This window comes from Poromitra crassiceps (assembly GCF_964638095.1).
Source record: "Poromitra crassiceps genome assembly, chromosome: 13".
Classification (NCBI taxonomy): domain Eukaryota; kingdom Metazoa; phylum Chordata; class Actinopteri; order Beryciformes; family Melamphaidae; genus Poromitra; species Poromitra crassiceps.
In genome coordinates this window covers 30,797,198-30,818,533 of record NC_139644.1, presented here as the reverse complement: position 1 = coordinate 30,818,533, position 21,336 = coordinate 30,797,198, and the positions used below count along the sequence as shown (strand labels likewise).

Here is a 21,336-nt window from a genome sequence, read left to right as displayed (position 1 = left end):
ATATTCTGACTAATAATCCGTGATTCCCATTGGTCGACAGCGCTTTGTTTTTTACATGCTGACGTATTTGAGACCTCCTCCTCTGTGTTTTGATAAACAAACTGCATTTTTTTTCTCTCCCGCCGCCGCGCACTAGCCTTGTCAGCTTGCCAGCATTGTCGGATTTTAGCTACTGTTTTAACGAAGACCACACGGGAATTTCAAAGTTGCTTCCAAAAATATACACGAAGCGCGGGTAAACGTGTGGGGAACGAAGCCTGCAACAAAAGACTATTTTTATGATTTGAATCATCAGCGCATGGTCGACTGCTGGACCAAGCCAACCCGCAGACCACCTCCTCTAGTCGGATGCATCTCAGTTAACCTGCCCGCTGTCGGTCGCATTGGTCCACTGTGAACAGCCCAAACATTAGGTGAGTCCATTAACGCTAGATAGTAGGCAATATCCTGCAATGCGCATCTGACATAGCGTACTGTGTCTGAGCGTGCTGCTGCGTGTTGTGTTGTGACAGTGCGGAGTTAGCTGGTTAGCTAACACACTAGATTAATTAAGTGGCCGTGTGGACTCGCCTGACAGAGCAGACTAGCAGTCGGTGTATTGATGGTGGTCATAGTGCAACTCGCATTGCCACGAGTTGAATTTGGGTTATTGATTTCATCTGACGCTTATTAGGACAGACAGTAACGTTAGCTACAAGTAGCTATGACAATTAACGTTACTGCATGAACCAGGAAGCAAACTGCGTGATTAAAAAAATATATAACCCAGTGGGTCTCAACCTTTTTCATATCAAGGACCCTTAATTTAGTCCACACACTAGGGACACAGACCCCCATTTGATCAGATTTGGTCTCTGAGAATATTTATATTGGATATGATTTTGTTTTGTCCATGACTATCTGTATTGCAGATAGAGAGTTATCAGTGAAACTATGACAAGAACAGACATTCCCTTCCTCATCGTGTTAACTTCTTGTAAATGAAACGGTACTGAAGTGTAACAATTCATCCATTTGCTGGGGAACCCCCTCAAGGACCCCTGGTGGTCCCCACCCAGACCTCTCAGGGTGAGAACCACTGTCCTCCTAACCTGTCAGTGTTGCAGTTTCAACTAACCTGGTTAATTTGAGACACTGCATCCTCTGCCAAGTGCTACTTTCAAGCTCTGCCAATTTCAGCACAATAACAGTATTGAAATACAGTACCATACATTCTAGTATAGCCGTTTTCAAAGGTTGGGATAAAGCAAGTTCAGCTACATTGTATGAGCCTCTGATGAGATTTGTTTAGGTTGTTGGACACCATGTGGCTGATGGTTACAGCACGAGCCTCTGCAAAAGGAAAACCCCAATTAATCTAAAAGAAGCAATCCACCCGGTCCCTAATTCATATAAATGGTTATGCGAGTGTCTTAGGAGTCGTGGCCTATATGCATGCTTCATCTCCAATCAGTGCAACTACTATAGACGCTTTCCAATTGACAACATAAACATTCTAAATGACCCCTGTTGCAGTGTAGACAGTCTATGATGTTAATACAATCGCTGACAGGAAATAAGATTGAAACTGTTCCTTAGCAACACAATTCAGTGAAAACTGTCTGTACTAACAATCTTGCTTCCACCTTCCTCCTCCTCCTCAGACATGGTGAAGCTGACGAAGGCCAAGACATTCCAGGCCTACCTGGACTCCTGCCACCGTCGCTACAGCTGTGTCCACTGCCGCGCCCACTTGGCCAACCATGACGACCTTATCTCCAAGGTCAGCACGCTGCCGCCCATATCACAAATAATCATAATCACTTCAGGTGCCGACTACATCACGTCATGGGTCCTACATAGGTCAGACAATAGGGCAAATGGTTTTGACTATCCAGGTGGTAAAGAAAAAGATGACGGAAAGGAGTCAGGACCCAAACTTATAAGAAGGTTTGGATATAATATGGAATCTTGGAAGGTAGCTGGTGAAATTTTGAAACCATTGGCCTCTGTAGCAGTTAACAAACTGAAAAGTTGCTTTCATGTCAAGGCAAGTGGGCACCTGAAGGACGCCTGTTCTGATTTCCTCTTTCCTCCATGTCTCCTAGTCTTTCCAAGGGAGTCAGGGCCGAGCCTACCTCTTCAACTCTGTGTGAGTATCTTAGAATATTTCAATTCATTCACAGGAGGTTGGCACATTTAATGTGCAAGAATGAATCTTCTAATCTTAGCTTTCCAGTCTCTCATTGGTATCTCCCTATAGACAGATATACAGTTCTGTATTTAATTATATCAAGACTGTTAGAGTGGCACCTCACCGCCCAACGTACAGCTCCGCCTTATGAAATATTTTAGGGATGCACAATACAGTATATCTGTATATCATATCAGTTTTGATGTTAGCTATTTTTTTTATATATCGGTATCGGTCCGATGAGCAAATAACAGCAATGTTAATATCGGTTATCGGTATTGGCCAAAATGTTCATATTGAGAGGAAACAATGCGGATGATTTATGGGCTTTTCCAAATGTTTTTGGAATAAGGAAAGAAAAACGAAAGATCTGCACACTGGTAGCACCCAGTAAATTTAGTGTGCAACATTTTGTTCAGAGATCTTCGTCAGGCATTGAAGATCTCTGATCGAAATGTTGCACCTTAAATTGACTGGGTGCTGCCACAGTGTGTGGATCTTTTGTTTTTCCTTCACTTCAGTTTGATTTTGGATCCAGCAGCACCTGCAAAAGTCTCGTTGGATTCAAGATTCAAGATGTTTATTGTCTCTATTTATCTTGGAAATTCATTTTCAGATTAAGTGTTTTTTATTTGATTGTGATAGAAACTTGTTTTTATAGAGATCATATCGACATCGGTAAATGTTGGGTGGTTATCGGCCATAATGTAACAGCAATGTTAATTTTGGTTATCTTATCAGCCAAAAGCTTCATATCGGTGCATCCCTAGAAATTTTCAATCCGTCAATCTTACAATTGATCGCTTCAATTAGAGCATTATCACTGCACCAGACCCACCTTGCAAAGAAACTGCATTAAAAAGAAAATCTTGGGAACAAAACTTGTCAAATGGGGGATTGTGGCTTATTGTGCATCTCTTTGTGGGTCCCAGACATGAAAACCTTTGGGGGAATCCATGATCAAGTTTGTTTTCACAGCGCATCAACTCTGACATCCTCTAGTTCTGTGAAAACAAATCCCCCGTAGCGTGTGTTTGCACAGGCCACATTGTCAATAGAGATGTGATTAGCTCCAGTGGACCTTGAAGTCAGGTGAATCTCCTCACGTGTACACTCTCCCTCCTCTTGGGTTAGTAGGTCAGTAACACTCAGTCTGTAACCTTAGTGATGATGAGGACATTCAGGCTTCCCCGCTAGATTGACTGCAAGTTCTGCAACACTTAAATCCAACTTCACCAGCATCTGTACAGTTTACACTTCTTTGATTGGGTTGACATTTTGTTCAAAATGGCTTCAAGCTTATGGAAAGGCCTGGTAGTCCTCATAGGTTTGTTTCAAGGGAGACATTTTTATCATTTGAACTGTAGGCATTTCTTCCTCCACAAGTGCAGTGTTCCCACGGGTTCTGGAAAGAGCTTGAGGGAAAAAATGTATGTGTGTGTGTGTGTGTGTGTGTGTGTGTGTGTGTGTGTGTTTATATATATATATATATATATATATATATATATATATATATATATATAAAGATGTAGATATATAGATATAGATATATATAGATAACTGGGTAATTAATATTCAGAATATAAAGGGATCCATTGAAGACCCAGGGCTCCAGGTTGTTTTTGGGGAGAGTTAGTGTGTGAGGGTGATGCCTGTGGTGTGACGGTGCTGCTGTAAGTGTGTGATGGTGAAGCCTGTGGTGTGACGGTGCTGCTGTAAGTGTGTGATGGTGAACCCTGGTGTGTGACGGTGCTGCTGTAAGTGGGTGATGGTGAAGCCTGTGGTGTGACGGTGCTGCTGTAAGTGTGATGGTGCTGCTGTAAGTGGGTGATGGTGAACCCTGGTATGACGGTGCTGCTGTAAGTGTGTGATGGTGAAGCCTGTGGTGTGACGGTGCTGCTGTAAGTGTGTGATGGTGAAGCCTGTGGTGTGACGGTGCTGCTGTAAGTGTGTGATGGTGAAGCCTGTGGTGTGACGGACGGTGCTGCTGTAAGTGGGTGATGGTGAACCCTGGTGTGACGGTGCTGCTGTAAGTGTGTGATGGTGAAGCCTGTGGTGTGACGGTGCTGCGGTAAGTGTGTGATGGTGAAGCCTGTGGTGTGACGGTGCTGCTGTAAGTGTGTGATGGTGAAGCCTGTGGTGTGACGGTGCTGCGGTAAGTGTGTGATGGTGAAGCCTGTGGTGTGACGGTGCTGCTGTAAGTGTGTGATGGTGAAGCCTGTGGTGTGACGGTGCTGCTGTAAGTGTGTGATGGTGAAGCCTGTGGTGTGACGGTGCTGCGGTAAGTGTGTGATGGTGAAGCCTGTGGTGTGACGGTGCTGCGGTAAGTGTGTGATGGTGAAGCCTGTGGTGTGACGGTGCTGCTGTAAGTGTGTGATGGTGAAGCCTGTGGTGTGATGGTGCTGCTGTAAGTGTGTGATGGTGCTGCTGTAAGTGTGTGATGGTGAACCCTGGTGTGACGGTGCTGCTGTAAGTGTGTGATGGTGAAGCCTGCTGTGACGATGCTGCTGCTGTTTGCAGAGTGAACGTGGGCTGTGGTCCTGCAGAGGAGAGGCTGCTGCTCACCGGCCTGCACGCGGTCGCCGACATCTACTGTGAAAACTGTCACACCACGCTGGGCTGGAAATATGTAAGCACCACAGCTAAATGCATACAGAGCAAACACTGCACATATTATTGTGATACTGTTGTCATAGATTAGATGAAACCATAATGATCGCTGTAGTCAAATGGGTTCTTAAAGGCCATGTACTTCCAAACGGTAAGAATAACAAACATCAAGTCATGAGTCATTTCGCAACATCAGATATTAAAAGGGTTAAGCAACACATTGCAATTCTAATTTTAGGGTAGCTGCAGGGCAAATGCAGAAAGACCAGTAAATAAACAAAACAAAAATCAAAATATCTGCATATGCCTTATGAAACTATCAATTTTACTTGACCGTAGTATAAAACTGAGTTTCAACTACATTTGATATGCTTCAATCACACCTTACTTGCTCTCTGTGTCTCTCTCCCTCTCTCTCTCTTCAGGAGCAAGCCTTTGAACTGAGTCAGAAGTACAAGGAGGGGAAGTTCATCATTGAGCTGTCCCACATGATCAAGGACAACGGATGGGACTGAGAGGGGAACTCTGAGCTTTCTTTGTGACTCTTTCAAAGTTCCATCCCCTTGGCCTCAAAGGGGTTCCAGCGTAGCCTCCTCATCCCGCATACGAGCCATCGCTATGCCACCCTTCCACTTCATACAGCTTTGCCAAGAATAGCATGTGATGCCTTCTCTTTATCTCCTCTTCATGACCTTTTCCCAGCGACTACGAGGGCACATCTGCTTCTACTGCTATCCCAATTCTTAGTTGTGCTGGGACGTGGAGTGAATGAGTGTAAGGTTTGTGTGTGTATGAGAGACGTGGGCTGGGAGATGTAGGCGCACAGGCACGTGTGCATGTTGGGGTTTTTAAGCGTGCGTGTGTTGTTTGGGTGATGCCACCACAGAACAGCCTCTGGGAGTGAGGTCAGTCTCACTCTGTGGGAGTGAGGTCAGTGGAAGTTTTTCAAACTTCAGATAATTTGACCCTCTTACAAAATTGGATGGAGATACTCTGGTTGGCCTTGTGAGTTTCAGCTGCACATGTAGGCATGTCTCTAATGGCCCAAACAGTGGCTTATGTAACCCATACTGTAAAGTGATACAGATTTATGGGGGAATACTTAGAGCAATGGGAGGGGCTTGTTTTATCATGTATCAACAAAGTTCATTTTTTTTTATTGTAAGAACAATAACGGTGATCATGTTTTGTCCTCCAAAGGCAATCAGGGTGATCAGTCTGTCATGCAAAAGGCTGCAGATTTCTCAAACATGGTGTATGAGTGTATTCTGCTTGTGGGTATACATTTTAGTGTGTGTGTGTGTGTGTGTGTGTTTTAATGTGAGACAGGATGTGTGTGCAGTGTGTGCTGAGATGTCACGAGCTGGACGGTGTTGAGAAGCATTTGTCTGCGGGTCGCATCGAGAGTTTGCGCTGCGCAGCTGGGATTTTCACTTTTACCTTCTTTGATGGCGAGATCAGTCTTGTGTATATAACCTATCCAGCTGCCCTTACGGATACATTTACTCAATCATGGTAGAGCGAAATGTGTTTAGGATTATGTAGCATATTTATGGTGATTTTTATGTCTGCTTCTTTCATTAAAAGTGTATTATTTTAACCTGACCTCTTACATTAAACGGATGTGGTAAATGTCTGTAGTTGACATTTTGTTTTTAAGTGACCTCAATGAGGGCATCGGGGGCTTTTATTTGTTATTGCTTCACACATGAGTAATTCTAATGAGGAATGAAGGTGTTTGAGAAAAGTGGTTTCAGCTTTTTAATCTTGAACACCTCCATTTAAAAACATTGGAGTGGTAGGCTAATCCCCTTGGTTTTTAATGCTAATAACTGTCGCCCGTTTTACTGTCGAATTGATGCAAAGCAGACGGAGAAAATGATTCACATGCTCACAGTTTAAGGTTTTAAAGGTAATTTAGAATGACAAACCTCGTGCTCCTTTTCTCTTTTTTGCATGGCAGCAAAGCTCCCATTTCCAGCAGGGAGAGGAAATCCTCTGAATCTGTGCGGGAGTTGGCCAAGAGGTGGGGCTGTGGATACTGTGTTAGACACCGAGGGTTTTCAGGCTGTGTAGAAAATAGTTGAAAATGCATTTTTATATTAGAGCACATATACCAGTACCAATTGAATACTGTAGATCAGGTGTGTCAAACTCAATTTCATCCCGGGCCACATCAGCATTATGGTTGCCCTCAAAGGGCCGGTTGTTAAATGTAACACGATATAAATGTATCTAATTGTTATATCATAATTGCCTCTAATTCTATGATTATTGGCTTTTAGCAATAACTTAATAATGAATAACTAGTTCTGAAAGCAGAATTATATGAAAAATAATGGCAATGTCAGACAACTAGTATCCTACAACTATTATAACTAATTAGAATTGTATTGCACAAATTGTATTCTTTGCTCGCTCTGACTCGGGCCACATAAAATGAGGTGCCGGGCTGGATTTATTTATATATATATATATATATATATATATATATATATTATATACTCCTAATTCAGGTGTCAATTTTGTTTCCAACGTAAATGGGCTGTGGCTAATTTTTATTCTAAAATTAAATCTACTCTGGCAGCTAAGACATTAAATTCACTTGTGAAATTGAGAATTTCAGAGTTTGAATAAAAGTGAATTTCATGCCTTGAGAGATGAAAAATCCTAGTCTAATCTGTCCTATGATGATGATGGTTAATATATATATAATTCATACTACACTTTCTTTTTTTCAAAGGGTGCATCGGTGGAGAAAGCCCTTATTTCCGCAAAGACAAAGTTAAATCCATTTCAGTCAGTGTATTGCATTGATTGTTCACTAGGTCATTAGAGCACAGGGCAGTCGATTATAACGGTTACATAAATGTCATGATTCCAACAGAAAATAGTTCACATACGGTATTCTCTCTCAGTCTTCTCAATGCACTCCAGGAACAAGTCACATGACTAAGCTCTGGGTCGGGGGCTGCTGACAGTCATATGAGCATGCAATGCACTTTACATTGTCTGCTCCGGTTTGGCTTGTAACTTCCATGTACATACACTCATCTTGAATACACCCTTGCCTTGTGTTATGAATAGTTTACACTTTAGATTAGGGGATGCAATTACGCAAAATTTAGAACGGGAGAAACAGTTCATTTACTAAAGGTTTATTTATTACTTACAACACATTTGTGATATGATAACATAGCACTTATTAATAATCTGCGATATTGTTTTGTAATTGATTAGTTCATCATTACTAAAGGCTTATAAATGACTTACGACTGAACATTATTATAAAGTGTTACCAATCTATTGTAGTAGGCTACGTGATACTACCTGCCGAGGTCTCACAGGCCGCCACTGAGGTTCACACCTGCCAATGAAGTGCCCTGAACTACCACTGCATGCCACTATAGACCAAATCACCGTGACGTCACCATGTAAACAAATTTACTTCCGGGTACCACTTGGGAAAGGCGGCAGGTTTAAATGTGCGTGTTGTCATATAAATGCTGTCAAACCCTCTCGTTGTTTTCGGCCGACTACTTTCAATTTAAATGGTTAAACGGTTGGTAAACATGCTTGTCCGACGTATCTAGCCTTTCTTCTGTGTTTGTTTTATGTAGTGTTAGCTAGCTAATAAAGTTTGTTTGTCTGTCAAACTCGCTGTTTTTTTACGTTACAGACAGAGTAACCTCGCGTCACCAGGCTCTTCTCGGCGAGAAAGAGCCTGGTACAGACAGAGCTACTGACGCCACGTCAATTTAATTTAGCTTCAAGTCTACTCTAGTCTGGTCCAACAGGTAAATTAGCTAGTCTGGTCTCCACTAACGTTAGTGAAAGTGTTGTTATGAATGATATTAAACAACAACACAACACGGACGAACCATTTTTGTCTTCTTTGTCTGTTTTTGTCTTCAACATGTCAGTTTGTGCCGTCCACCGCCATTATAATGTGTGGACCTCAGGGGTACCCGGAAGTAAATGTAAACATCCCGCTGATTTGGTCTTATAGGACCAAATCCTCCGTTCGGAGGTGAACGGCACAAACTGACGTGTTGAAGACAAAAACAGACAAAGAAGACAAAATGGTTCGTCCGTGTTGTGTTGTTGTTTAATATCATTCATAACAACACTTTCACTAACGTTAGTGGAGACCAGACTAGCTTATTTACCTGTTGGACCAGACCAGAGTAGACTTGACGCTAAATTAAATTAACGTGGCGTCGGTAGCTCTGTCTGTAACGTTAACGAGTCTGCTCTCGCCGAGAAGAGCCTGGTGACGCGAGGTTACGAGTCTGCAAAAAGACAGCGAGTTTGACAGACAAACAAACATTATTAGCTAGCTAACACTACATAAAACAAACACAGAAGAAAGGCTAGATACGTCGGACAAGCATGTTTACCAACCGTTTAACCATTTAAATTGAAAGTAGTCGGCCGAAAACAATGAGAGGGTTTGACAGCATTTATTTGACAACACGCACATTTAAACATGCCGCCTTCCCCAAGTGGTACCCGGAAGTAAATTTGTTTACATGGTGACGTCACGGTGATTTGGTCTATAGCTGCCACTGAGATTCCACAAGGTTACACTACCTGCCATTGCCACTGGGAGGATCCTGGTGACTCTCATCAAATAGCTGATGCACTAAAGACAAAACCATTGACAAAACTGAACATCTGTGTGGGAGAATCAAGGACAAAATTGTATTTAGGCGAATTATCAGTAAAATGCCCCTTTAACATATAAGGTTAGAAAATAAGCCCATATTTCCCTGTGGTGGTCCTACTGTCACCTTGTCCCCAAAGTCAGCAGCTCCAAACAAAGCAACTCCAGGATTTATCTCTTGGTTTCACCACCAGGAGAGGTCTCTCTTCTAACTTTCAGAGGGGCATGCTGATAATGTAATAATAACCCGTCCAGAGCGGGGTTTTCATGGAAACAACACATGACAGTCAGCAGGTGCATCTAGCAGGCAGGGGGAAATGGATGACACATCCTGCTAGACCAGAGTGCGCTTTATGATCTCATCTAGATCACGCTGATATATTTGTTGTATTTATATTTTAAAAACACTGAACCTTAACCCTAGTTTATTCTACTGTCATTATGATATGTAATAATTAATAGGCCAGAGTGCAGTTACAAACTACATTGCAACTGCAGGCAGTGGACTTGCAGCAGAACATACCACAATGCATGTAGGACCCATGTACAGTAAATCAATATTGTGTATTGAACCCTTATAGACCTCTGTAATACATACTGGCGGTGTAAATCACTGCCAAATGAGACCCGTTTCTACAAGATATTACACAGTGCCATACACAAGAAAGGAGAGATCGTTTTGTGCGTGTTTGTACCCGGCACCCCCATGACCGCAAAATGGACCCTTCCAAGACACTTGGTCATGTGACTTTTTCCGTTTCGCCATTTTCCTCTTCTACACAACCGGTGCTCTTGGTAGCAGCTGCGTCGTCGCCCCTCTCAGTGTTTTAACCTGGCCAAAGTTGACCACGGGACAGAAAAAGGGAAATATTTTTAATCTGCACCTGTATCATCCCGAAAACGAGCGAGAATGTCCTCTGCTGAGAGCCCCGAATACGCGCCTTTCTTCGCTGTGATGGGAGCCTCTGCGGCCATGGTCTTCAGTGGTAATTACACCAACCTCTCAATCATTTCAGGCCTTTGCGTTAAGCTTTATGCCGAATTATGTCTCGGACACATAACGCTCGGTTTGTAGTTGTTGAATGCTGTTATGAAACGAAGTTAACGTTAGTCTTGGTGAAATGATGTGGCTGCTTGCTAAGCTAACTCTAGCTGTCGACTGCGTTCGCTTTAGGTAAGTTCGCTGTCACGGCTCGGCTCACACACCTGACAGTGATGACACTGACAGCAGACGGGGGGAGGGATGCCGACATCAAGCTGTTTACTGATCTCCACTGCTAACATCTTATCTGCCTCTTGGCCGACAGGTTACATTACTGTACACCATGCAGCTATTTCTATTTCTGCTGTCACAGGCAGTGGTCACGGGGTGAGGCGGCTAACGTTAGCAAGGTAGCTACTAGCTAGCTCACATATCGTGCTGCTGCCTGCTGCTAACGTAATTCGTGACGCAAAGCCCGAGGTGATGCGTGCAGATTGGAGGCGCTGCACCGGCCAGGCCTGGCTGTCTGCTAGATTGTGTCCACACACAGCACGTTTTCACGCTACTTTCCAGTTGACTTGAATGGAATGCAATGACAGCCATGCCCAGGCCTAAACCCATCATCAGCCACAACCCAAAAGCTATTGACTGGTGAAATGGCTGCAAATCTTCACATTACAGCACCCCTTTTTTATTTAATGTTGCTATTCGCTGGTGCTGAATGGTTGGTGTGTTACATTGTAACTGGTGAATAACACCAATGTCACATTAAGGTTTCAGCAGTATCCATCAGTCTGAGTCTGAGGATGGAGTTACACAGATGGAGTAAAAGTTGCCACTTTCTCATTACTGGTAGGGTTTGCGAAAGGAGGTAGGAAAGCTGATCCCTAGTAAGTACTCAGAGGCAACTTAATCGTGGAGCTACCAGGCCCAGCTGACTGACATCTGTGTAAGAAAAGCAACATCCTCTTTTTGAGCGTTGTGCTGCCTGTGGCCTAGCCTGGGTAAACCCATCCCCCACGTGACCTGCTCTCAGACCTGTTCTCAGTCACTATGTGTCACGATAGTGACTGGGAACTGAGAGAGCAGGTCACGTGGTGGCTGGGTTTACCTAGGCTACCTGTGGCCCTCCTTGGTCAGCAAAGTCTTGTAAACTAGTCAGTCATTGTCCTGAGCAGGCCTGGCTGGGCTCTGTAGACATCCAAGGTAGGGATGCACCAATATGAAAATTTTGGCCGATGCCGATAACCGATATTAACATTGCTGTTATGGCCGATAACCGATATTTACCGATGTCGATATGATCTGTATAAAACCACATTTTTATGATCATCACATTTTGTACATACTGAAAAACACATGTTAACACTGAATTTGAAAAAGTTATGCATTTCTTTATTTGCAAAGCCTTTGGAAAAGCCCATAAATCATAGATTTACTGCATTATTTCATATCAATGTGAAGAATTTGGCTGATAATGATAACCGATATTAACATTGCAACATCTGACCGATACCGATATGACCGATATGTTAAAAAATGCCTAACATCGGCCGATACCGATATGATTGCCGATATATCGTGCATCCCTAATCCAAGGGGCAGATTAGTTTACTGAACAATGTAGATCACACCTAAAATATGCTTGAAAGGGTGACATATGGCCAATTAGCATTATGTGATGAACCACTGGGCTGTCTCTGTTCAATCAGTGGCTGTCAGGTGCACTGAACATGTCATGAGGGGGTGTGGAGAAATTACGTAACAGTTATCGTTTTGTTCCTGTTGAACAGGGTTGTGATCCAAGTCATAGACTTTGGTAGATGTGAATAAAATAATAAAATGTTCATCTTGTGTGCTCCGCCTAGATTTGCCAGCTCCATAGTGTCACACCCTCCAACGGAAACAGAAAGATTCAGGCGTCGGTCACACTTGTCAGGTTTTCAAGTAGTGTTACCGGTACTTCGGGTCCTTAAAATATTTACGGTTTTTCCATATCAGATTTTTTTGTGGATTTTTCCTCATATTCTATGCAATGGCTGGGACATGAGAATATGATGACATTTGGTTTAATCATGGCTACTAGCCTGGATATTTTGGCTAAGTGGGTGGCAGTGTGTGTGTGGTTGACGGCGGTTGTGTGATGTCATCAGATTGTGATGTCATCAGTGATGTCACTTGAACAATTTTCACCTGGGCAACTTTGATGTCATCAGTGATGTCCCTCGAGAAAGGTGGTCTCTGTCTGTGGTGGTGTCAGTCTCCCCAGAGTCTCCACGCTAGGAATCGATTCCTAGTTTGATCAAATACGAGCTCTACTGAACATTAAATGAAGAGATTTAACTAAAAAGGGTGGGTTAAAAATACAGCATTTAATTCCATTCACAATGCCTATAGAAAACGTCAGTTTGGCTGTATTAATGCATTAAAAATTACACTGGGCTACTTCATTCTTATCTGTAGGCTTCTATTTGAATGGGTTCTTAGAACTGTTAGTGTGTCATGTGATGACCACACTTTTAGAGCCTTGATATTTTGGACCTGGCAATGGTCTTATACAGCAGGTCACCAAGTAGAGTTGCAGAAAGCTCTTTCTGAGTGTTAAAAATATGGTAAAGAGACAAATGGATCAATAAATAGAATTGGCCTACAGTTTTTAAGTATTTGTATATCTGAATTGCATGGTTATGATTTGTACAGCTATGTGTATTAGGTTTTGGTTTTAAAGTGATTTGTACATTTGTACAGATACACAGCCCTGAGCCCTGGCACTGCTTGCTAGTCCATGAACTGAGTGTGTCTGTGGCGCGCCTAAAAGTGAAAATGTTTAATCAATGTAAAATGTAAAGCCCCCTCACCTAACTAACGCTTGTGTGTCATGATCCTTCTAAGGACAGCAATATTTTACATTTATTGTTTAGGCACTGCATGTTTTGATCTATCTATGCTCTTACAACAGGGTTTCTGCAAGTCATCAAAAAGGCCTTAAAATGTCTTAAATCTTAATTTAATGTCTTGCATTTTTTGACAGGTCTTAAAAATGTTTGAAACCTGCGAAAACCCTGTAAGGTTCCTTATAGTGCTGGAAAGGAAGGGATTTAACAAAATGTTCCTCTTCTCTCAATCAGAGCATTGCTAAAATGCCTTAAATGTACAGCTTTTTCTGTTAAATATCTTTTTGTGTTTCACACGGTTGTCAACCTACAGCTTGAATATATATTATGATGTTCTGACCCAACTAGATTTGAATCCATATCCTGTCTTAAAACTATACACTCTTTACTTTGATAAAATGTGGTTAGACTTGTTAGGATTCATTTGTATATGAAGAATTTCAACCGAATGCATGAAATGACAGGAAGTCTGTGCTCTCTCCTCCAGCATTAGGAGCAGCGTATGGAACAGCGAAGAGCGGCACGGGCATCGCTGCCATGTCTGTGATGCGGCCAGAGCTCATCATGAAGTCCATCATCCCCGTGGTCATGGCTGGTATCATCGCCATCTACGGGCTGGTGGTGGCTGTGCTGATAGCAAACAACATCTCTGAAAGAATCACTCTTTACAAGTAAGGCCGACTTTACACTCGACCTGTACAGCACTTCATTAGGACCTGTACAGCACTTCATTAGGACCTGTACAGCACTTCATTAGGACCTGTACAGCACTTCATTAGGACCTGTACAGCACTTCATTAGGACCTGTACAGCACTTCATTAGAGCAGTGGTTCTACACTCGACCTGTACAGCACTTCATTAGGGCCTGTACAGCACTTCATTAGGGCAGTGGTTCTCAATGCGGGGTCCTTGAAGGGGTTCCAGGGGGTCTCCAGGACAATGATGTAGTGGTAAATTTCACCATTATTTTATTTACAAGTGAGTAAAAACTAGTAAAAAAACAAAACAAAAAACATTCTCATCAAATCGGGGTCCATGGCTAATGTGGACTAAATTAGGGGTCCTCCTTGATGTGAAAAAGGTTGAGAATCACTGCATTAGAACAACCTTTGCGAAAGCTCAACTTATTTAATGTGACATATCTGGGTGGCGTCAGAAATTGATTAAGTGGAAAACCAGCTTCACAGAAGCGGCACATCACTCGATACCAGGCTCAAAAACATACATGACAAATGAAGTATAGCCGGCAGACTGAAATGCTCCCAACACGTCGCTTATTGGCAACATTTTTGAGCTGTTGAAGCTACTGAGAGTTCAACCTGACAATGTGCCAAAAGGCCGGAAACATCAATAAACTGAGTATTGGTGTTTGTTTACATGTCGTCTTGCGCTCTGAGGCAGTTGAGTTCATATCAGTTCAGCAGTGACAAATGACAGTCTGGCTCTGTCAAATAAATTGGTAAAAATGCTGACGGTGACTGATAGCAGCCAGGCTGCTTTTCTGGGAACAGTGCATTTTCTGACTGCATTTGGCAAAGTCACTCTCCCATTCGTTATCATGTGAACAGCTGTCCTAAAGACAACACAGATAAGCCATATATTTATGGTTTCCAAATCAAAATTTTGGAAATATTTATTCATATATTCCATACAAACCCCGTCTATTAGTCACAGACTGACACATCAATGCAGAGGCGCCGTGAACTTTGTCTTCCACGTTTGACCCATCCTGGCTCGTCCTCCATGGTCAGGCCAGGAGGGGTGGGCAGCTGCAGTGGAGTGCCTGGGGATCAACTTCTTCCATGGGCGTTATATATGGAGGAAACCCCAGGGGAGCACAGGGAGAAAGAACATGCAAACTCCACACAGAAAGGCCCTTTCTCACAAGATAACCCACCTGCGCACCAGGCACCAAAGGCATGGGGAGACATACCTCCAGTGTCAACAGCGTCCCAGGCAGGAATCAAACCCAGGACCTTCTTGCTGTGAGGCGAGAGCGCTACCATTGCGCCACCGTGCCCCTATATAATTAATGGGAATAAAACATGAACATGAGACTTGTTAATTCTGAGTGGTATTCACTCTTAATCCAGACCTTGTTATTTTCTTGGAGTTAATTAATATGGAATAACACATTGGTTTCATGTTCACAATATTAGGGCTGCAGCTAATGATTAATGATTATTTTATTCAGCTGTTATTTTAAAGATTAATTGATTAAACCACAATTTCTTCAATTAAACGGGTTTGCTGCTGCTGAACGTCTCATAACCAAACTACATTTCAGCATATAATATGGAGTCCATCAAATAATATGCTGCATTGATGCTGTTGCCATCTCTATATTTAATAGTAATACGATTTATTTATAATTTGCTTATCTAAAAACAGATTTTACAAAGTGCTTTACAGGAAAACATAAAACAATAACAGTAAAATGCAAAATGAGATAAAAAATAAGAGGCACAAGCAAGAAAAAAAAGACAGGTTGAAAACGATAGCATAAAAACAAGTCTATAAAAGTGTTTTCAAATGATTTTAAGATGATGCTGACTTGGCAAGTCTTCGTTCCCCAGGCCGTTCCAAAGTCTAGACGCGCTGGTGGTAAAAGCTCAGTCAGCTTTAGTCCTCCTGAGCCTCGAGGCTAGGCCTGCGCTCTCAGGCTGCACTCTGGCTTGTAGGGAACTGCCATGTCTGTAATGTAGCTGCCTCCCGGTTACATTTCAGCATAAAGAGCCAACAGCTGTAGCACAGCTGTAATAAGCACAGACATGACTGCTAAGGAGGAGTGGGAAATGCAAAGCATGCCACCTAAGAAGTAACATAAAACCGTAACTTGGCCATTGATACGTAGCAATTGCCAGGATGTCCTTGTTATATGATGACTGTAAGCTAGGTTGTCTTCTAAGCTAGAGTTAACATCAAAGTGCACAAACATTGTTTTCCCAGGTGCACCTGCATGTCAACTAATTTGAGCTCTGCACAGTAAACGCCACAGAAAGAAAAATGTTATTTCATGATGTCATAGTAACTGCTCAATTTGATTTGTATTGTATAGTGATTAGTTAACATCACGTGTGCCCTCCGCAGTGCTATAGCTCTGGGAATTAATTGGTTTAGGTTTGCACTTGCTTAAAATAAACTTTTTATCACCTCACCCCCTTGTCAGTCGAAACACTTTCTCCAGAGGTTTGTATGAAAACCAAATGCACATCAGCCCTCATAGTTCCATCTCAGTCATCTCCCAAACTATTTAGTTAACTGGCCCGTCTTTATACAGCTCTAAAATATATATATAATAAAATAAAAGCATAAAATGTCCATCAAATTTACTCTAAATAACTCGTGCAGCAGAATCAAACCTTTCGTAGCGAGTCGACATGTGCTGTGGGTCCTATTTACCTCAATGATCTCTGTGGCACACATGCTGCAGCGTGCTGGCAGGGTGTGGTAAGGAAATAAAGGAGATAATGAGGTAAATATTGGCCTTTTGGGCCCACTATCATGAGGCTGTAGTGTTTTCTTTGAGCTGTATAAAGAAAAGCCTTGTGGGAGAAGTCACAGCTGGAATTAGAGTATGGGGACGAACCATCGACTGTCTAAAAATATGGACAAAGTCAGCGTGATGTCACCCCATTGGTTTTTGGACTCCTGTTTTGAAGTCTACTGTGGCTGTCGCCATCTTGGGGTTCTTGCACGAGACAAGGGTTTTCCCAGATCCGCAACTCCGCCTGCTATTGGTCCGTGATCCTCAAGCTGCGCAGTCACTGGACAGGCGACCTGTCAGTCACCCCCGAAACAGTCTTTTCTGTTGTCTAATTCAGTGTTTCCCAACCAGGGGTACGAGTACCCCTAGGGGTACTTGGAAAGATTTGGGATTAAAATTTATTTCCAGCAGGTGTCAATTTACATTACTCTGTGAAGAGGTCACATTCACACGTCAAACCACACAAACCAACTAGCTACAGTAGCATCCAAATAAATGGCTCAAACGTCCAGTTGTTGTCCCCCCAGATTCAGGTTTAGGGAAGCACGGTGATGAAAGGAAAAAAGAGGCCAAGCCCAAACACCGGCAGTTCAGCGACAAATACATTTTGTATGGATTTAGGCTACTCGTACACGCATGAGTGAGGGGGTAGCATCGGCATGGCAAAACAGCTCAAGGGGTACATAAGACAAAAATGGTTGGGAACACTGGTCTAATTTACTATAAACGGGTGAGTTGTATAAAAATTCACCTCCGATTGTCATGAGGTTAGCTACTCTATGTATATAGGCCAAAACCGTGTTTAGAACTGGGCTGTAAACATGCTTAATCCTGTTGTAAACTCGGGCATTGTAACATGGGGTGAACGGGGAATGACTCCTTTTTGGAGCCATCGAGAAAGCCCGAGCTGCCCCACTGTTCTGGGATAAACAGGCTATGTTCAGTGGTCCTACGAACTACACTGGAGGTGGTGGCGGCGAGTAGAGAAAATTAATTTTAATTTTGGGGTGAACCATTTCTGTAATCTTTGCAGATACCGTGGCGTGTACCCTGATTACATTGAATGTACGGCAAAATATCACAATTTGTAGTCTTGTTACATCTATTACGTGGTAACCAATCTGACTTGTCCTTTTTCTTCCCCAACAGGAGTTTCCTGCATCTTGGTGCCGGTCTGAGCGTGGGGCTGAGCGGCCTTGCAGCCGGCTTCGCCATCGGCATCGTGGGTGACGCGGGCGTGAGAGGCACGGCCCAGCAGCCCCGGCTCTTTGTGGGCATGATCCTGATCCTCATCTTCGCTGAGGTCCTGGGGCTTTACGGTCTCATCGTGGCTCTCATCCTGTCTACAAAATAAAAGTGTCCGCATCAACACCATCTCATTCATTCCACATCAAAGCAGCAAGAACAAATAGGAGACTTTCACCGAATTCCATAACACCCTGCCGGTCTGACAGGATGGGATGGCCATAATAGCATGTTGGCGGTCTGCTCGACGGGCCGTTTTCAATAGATATGATCTTTCCATATTGCTTAAAGCCATCCAGTTGTGTCAGGTCCTGTGTATGCAGAACGGGTATAGGGATGTGTAAGGGTTGTTTTGGGATGATGTGTGGACAGTCTCCCTGATTCTCGTCTGATCTTACCTGTACAGTGGTCCAGAGTCGTCGTCCCCCTTCCCCCCTGTAAATGTAGTAACCCGTCCGTGCTGTGAGTGTGAGTATCAACGTTTACCCCTCTTACCCGTTTCCCTCTTTGATTTGTGTTGGTCCATTTTTGGTTGTCATTCTCAGTTTTGAGGAACTGACTGTTTGAAAGAATCATACACTTTTTTTCATGTTCTATTTTCGGGGACCATTTTCAAATCACAATGGTGAGGAACTGTCAAGACATAGATATTTTTTTCGTTTTGTTATTTTTTCACTATTTATGAAAACTGAAGATTTTGACTTGTTAATGAAACTGTTTAAATGGAAAAATGTTTATTGAATACCCTATATACATATACATATATAAATTATCTGTGTATAGTTAGATGAATTGCACTGTGGGTAATTGTTCTAAGTGCTTGGAATTCCTCTGGATGTAGTGTGGTTATTAATGGAGGATGTCCAGATGTTGACATAGGTTTAACTGCGTGCGTGCATGTGTGTGTGTGTGTGTGTGTGTGTGTGTGTATGACCTGAGTGTATAATGCGTGCAAGTGGATCTGTGTTTAATATGACATTCTCAAACACTAGTACCGTTTACCTGTAGTGCTGCTGTCTTGATTTTGTTTAAGGTGAGAGCTCACTGTTCAGCCATGCCTGTCAGATTTCCAAATAAATCTCAACCTCCTCCAGAATGTTGTTGAGCCTTTTATGTTGTCAGAGGCCAGAGGTGCCACCTCACAGCTGGAGTACACCATAACCGCAACAATAAAGAAATTGGTAGGTTGATCATCGGATATGCTAGCCTGGCGCCAGACCTTCGAAGCCACGCCCACTCCACAGTTGACGATTCAGTCTGAATATCAGGCTATGGATATGCATGTGCTTGTGTCATAATAACTGATAATACAGTATGATGAAAATACAACCACTAATGACACTGGGAGGGACCGGTCCCTGCACAACAGTGTGGAGTACACACTGTACAGCAAAGGCTGTTATATTATATACTACTATATATATATAGGCTAGTATATAAAATCACTTCAATGATATAATTTCACCTGAACTATATAATTATTCAAAAAGATATGTCACTATAAGTATAGGCAAGTAATGGAATGGGTGTATTAGGTGTAATGTATGTGGGCCAGGGGTGTAGTGCTGTGGTGGGAGTGCAGGGGATCAGAGCTCCCACACTTCTCCATGGGTTTGTTTTTACAATAGTAAAATAGAGAGGGGGCAGGGGATGTTGATCCTCATGTAGGTGCGCTCCCCCAGTTCTCCAGATAACACTACACACCTGGGGCCTGTACTACAAAGCAAGATTAGTGGTTTAGCGAGGTAACTTCAGGTTTAAACCTGGTTTGGCCGTACTACAAAGCAAGTTAACTTCTTACCGACATATATTTCCATAGCAACTTATGCTTCACACTTAACCTGGTCCGCAGCAGGTTAAGTTGCAAGGATAAGATTAAACCTTAAATACACTGCCCACGAACCAATCGAATCAGCAGTTTGGAAAAATGGCCAACCCCTTTCTGGACGAGTTTCCCATCTAGGAAGGAGCATGAATTGTAATGTTGAATGAGTAATGTTAATCAATGTTAATGTTAATCAAGGACTAAAGCCTTGCACTTGTTGGCTATTTTAATTAAGCCCTAGCTACTTACCACTTTGGAATATGTTTTTATATATTCATTTTTGTGCTCTCAAGTAGCCTAGATAGGCCTACGTTGTTTGATCCCGCTGATCGATTGCAGCTGAATAGTGAGCGGAGAAATATCACTAAACCGGCATAAAAAGGTTACATAAACGTCTCCAAAGCGCATGGTGCCGTGTGCAAAACGGAGCTGAGACTGACGTTGGGTTGGAATTGAAATGGTCATACAGCCTACTACATCTAAGCAATTTAATATGGGATCACCTGCACACAGGCGATCCCATATTAAGATGATTCATATCTAGGCGACTCCTGCATTTTGCAGCTGCAACTGTGTTGCTTTTGGCCTGTATGATGTGATTGAACTTCATATTTCCAGCATCATTATATGAAATATGGAGATATGCGACTCTGCTGACATTACAATAGCCATGTGACCACAAAATAGGCTAGTTTTTATCAATGAAAACTATGCCCGCATCGTCTCAATTCAGTTCAGCAGTTTTCTCTTTAGCTGTTCATAATGTGATTGGCCACAAAATAGGCTATTTTTTATAAATGAAATCTATGCCCGCACGTACCGTGTCGATTCAGTTCAGAAGCATTTTTTTATTGTATTATCATTCTTTTTTTATTGATTAGCCTATAGGAATTATTCAATCAGTCATTGAGCCTAAATGGTCTATACCGATTTTGGACTGAGATAGATCACACATGCTTCCACAAAAAACTGTAGATAGAGAGCTGTAGATAGCCTACGAAACCGCTCTTCAAATAAATTACTTGTGTGGATAAAAGTGGTCACTTTAGACAGTCATTCGGGAACAGTAATAATATCCAACGCAGATTTTTATTTGCGGTTTCATAGAATGAGGAAATAGGCGTGTCTGGCGCTGTAGGAGTTGGAGCGGTCCATATTGCATTGTGATTGGCAGTTGTTAAAAACCACGCCTCTTTTGTGGGCACGAGCTCCAGTGCATGGGCATTTTCATGTGCACGCGCTGTCAGCTTGATTAGAAAAACCTGGTTCGAGTTAACGAGTGCCAATCGACGTTCGTAGTACAAGTTAACTACAATCGAGCTGATCTGGTTTAGACAAACCAGATCAAGGGACAGATCCTGGATCTTCTAATACAACATTCGTAGTACAGGCCTCTGATGTGGGCTATGTGTGATTCATCAATGAGATTCTAAGTTTAGATTTGAAAGAGTTA

General features: G+C 42.7%; 2 protein-coding genes across 2 annotated transcripts; both read left to right on the top strand.

The window, feature by feature from the left end:
- The first annotated feature begins 105 nt into the window (after nucleotides 1-105).
- Nucleotides 106-6,419, top strand: ypel3 (yippee-like 3). Its single transcript, XM_083649744.1, has 5 exons — nucleotides 106-413; nucleotides 1,644-1,762; nucleotides 2,088-2,131; nucleotides 4,694-4,802; nucleotides 5,209-6,419. The coding sequence occupies exons 2-5, from the start codon at nucleotides 1,646-1,648 to the stop codon at nucleotides 5,296-5,298; spliced, it is 360 nt and encodes a 119-aa protein (XP_083505870.1). The 5' UTR covers nucleotides 106-413; nucleotides 1,644-1,645; the 3' UTR covers nucleotides 5,299-6,419.
- A 3,813-nt stretch (nucleotides 6,420-10,232) lies between these two features.
- Nucleotides 10,233-19,154, top strand: atp6v0ca (ATPase H+ transporting V0 subunit ca). Its single transcript, XM_083649899.1, has 3 exons — nucleotides 10,233-10,435; nucleotides 13,813-13,996; nucleotides 17,963-19,154. The coding sequence occupies exons 1-3, from the start codon at nucleotides 10,360-10,362 to the stop codon at nucleotides 18,165-18,167; spliced, it is 465 nt and encodes a 154-aa protein (XP_083506025.1). The 5' UTR covers nucleotides 10,233-10,359; the 3' UTR covers nucleotides 18,168-19,154.
- Nucleotides 19,155-21,336: the final 2,182 nt, after the last annotated feature.